The 2500-nt window shown below is 36.6% G+C and overlaps 1 protein-coding gene across 1 annotated transcript in view; it reads left to right on the forward strand.

Annotated features, from left to right (window-relative positions):
* The window catches only part of LOC138023114 (A disintegrin and metalloproteinase with thrombospondin motifs 16-like), a 63506-nt gene that overhangs the window by 52944 nt on the left and 8062 nt on the right, over positions 1-2500 (forward strand). Inside the window, exon 26 of the mRNA XM_068870146.1 lies at positions 2275-2435. Within this exon, the coding sequence (XP_068726247.1) occupies positions 2275-2435 (161 nt within the window). The remainder of the gene's footprint in view (positions 1-2274; positions 2436-2500) is intronic.

The raw sequence follows: 2500 nt of genomic DNA on the forward strand, positions 1-2500 counted from the left end.
CTTGTTCAGAAATTAAATCCGCAATTTTTTTCTTCATTACTGAGTTTAAGAGCGATTTTCAATTGAATGTCGTAAAATCAAAACCAAAGTAATTACTTTGGCCAATCAAAAATTATGGAAACAATCCGGTAAACCCATAAAAACTCGAAGTAATTGCACGTAGCCGACACAAAGCGCGGGAAAATGTGCACGGGCGAGCCATGATTGGTTTTGGTTTCTGATTGGCGCGAGAACTTTGAACCAGTCACTGAGTGAAGTAATATAAACCAAAGCAATTCGCTAATTACTTTTGGCACTCAATTAAAAACCACTCTATTGTGAAGTTATATTTAATAGCTAGAATTTAGAAACAGAAAAGCCACGACAAAAACGGTGTTTGGAAACTGCTACTGAAAACGAATGACTTGACGATTCAACGTCACGACTCCGTTGCTGACCAGTGTAACACGGGTTGTATATATCCAATGTTTTCATTCTCAGACATCTTTTGAGTACGAAATCTCTTTTAAATGAAAAGATCGTCAAATAACGTTGGTAAACATTTAAACCTAAAATTTCTAAGTTAGTTTATAATACGTCTGTTCTCAAAGTGCCTCCGAACTTCGCTGAAAAAGTTAATGATATTTGCTTCAAATTCATCTGGAACTTCAAGCCCGATAAGATAAAACGTCAAACATTAGTTCTTCCTGTGGACAAAGGCGGTGTTAATATGGTTGATTACACCATATTAGGTAAATCTCTTAAAGCAGCCTGGGTCAAACGCCTTTGTGAAGCTGAAGGTAGTAAATGGTGCTCCGTCTTCTTCTCTGCTACAGCTCAATACGGGGGTCGATTTATCTTTGAATGTAATTTTGACACACGCGACTTAAATTTGACCTCACGCGTGCCAAGTTTTTACAGAGATATATTGACTGTTTGGCAGGAGTTGCACTCTAAGAACCCCTCCACGACTAGGGAATATCTACACGAAATTATTTGGAACAACCGGTTCATATAAGAATAGATGGGAAACCAGTGTTTTACTTGTCATGGTATAGAAAAGGGGTAACTAAATTCACCATCTTTTAAACGAAAGAGGAACCTTTTTATCGAGACCCGATTTTCAAAGAAAATATGGTTTGTCAGTGAACTTCCTAACTTATAATGGTATTCTTGCTGCGATCCCTGATGAATGGAAAAAATCAATTCTTAATTCAGAACTTCTTGATAACCGTGAGTGACACAACCTCACGTCCGCGAACGTCACGGCCAAAACCGACCGTAAAATGTTTGTGCTGAAATTGTTTAAACCCCCGAACGTAGAAAGGAAACAAGTAGAACAAAATATCTCGACTAAAGCTGTCTATGAATTACCCTTCAAGGTCACAATGGAAGACAAACTTAGATGTTTTCAATATAAGGTGGTACATAACATTCTACCTACTAACAATAATTTTTACAAAATGAAATTGAGAACATCTCCGGACTGCGGTCGTTGTAGCCACCCTCATGAGAATTTAGTTCACCTTTAATATGAATGCCCCAGTATTCAAATTTTTTGGCAAAGGGTAATTAGCTGGTGGAACGAATTCGAAAAGAGATTGGAAAATGTCACCTTAAGTACTTGGGATATTTTGTACGGCTATAAGCCTGAATCAAATATTTTTCAAACGCTCAATCATTATGTTATTATTGCAAAGTACCACATCTTTCTTTCATGGTTAAATAAAACCTCTCCCAGTTTTGAAATTTTCTGCGTTTTACTTAATGAAAAGATTCTTTGTGAACGTAGAAATTCCTTTTAAAATAACACATTGGGAAAATTCAGAGCAAAATGGGGAACACTATGTGCATGAGCTGTGTCAAATATCTTTGTCCCAGGGGATGTGCCACTCCTATTCTTATGTTTCTATTTGTAAAATAATTGTAGGGTATGTGTTAATATTGTAAGTTAAATAAGTAAAGGTATTGTTTTGGAGAGTAAATTATGTAAATTGTAGTATTGTAAGTTGCATTCATAATTGCATCGTTTTGTTAAGTAGTGCAAGTAGCGTAAGTAGTTATCTCTGCTGTAATTTGTAGTTGTATTATTGTTGTAAATTTGGTTAGGAAATGTACAAGCGTAGTATTGTAAAAAAAGTGCTCAGCTGAAAAAAAAAAAAGAAAATTTAAACCTGGGACAGAGCCCCGCAGTTTCCCTTTAAAAGGTCTTATTTGCAGCATATCAGTATATGATCCATTTCATATATCATTCCATTAGACTTTTAATTAATAGGACGTTTGCTTTTCAATAAGGTATTGCGTCTAACCAAACTGGTAAATACTACGTCCCTGTACCGAGCTGGACAGGCACTCACTATGCAGCAGGAACAGAAATATATCATTCCATGAAATCCTATCATGACGCCGAGGAGATCTACATCCGGGGACCCACGAACGAGGCTCTTCAAGCTAAGGTAACGCACTGTTTGTTTTTTAACTTTTGCGTCGGCCAGCGCAAAAATACTCCATTATTCATCAT

The sequence above is a fragment of the Montipora capricornis genome, chromosome 11 (genome assembly GCF_036669925.1).
Source record: "Montipora capricornis isolate CH-2021 chromosome 11, ASM3666992v2, whole genome shotgun sequence".
Taxonomy (NCBI): domain Eukaryota; kingdom Metazoa; phylum Cnidaria; class Anthozoa; order Scleractinia; family Acroporidae; genus Montipora; species Montipora capricornis.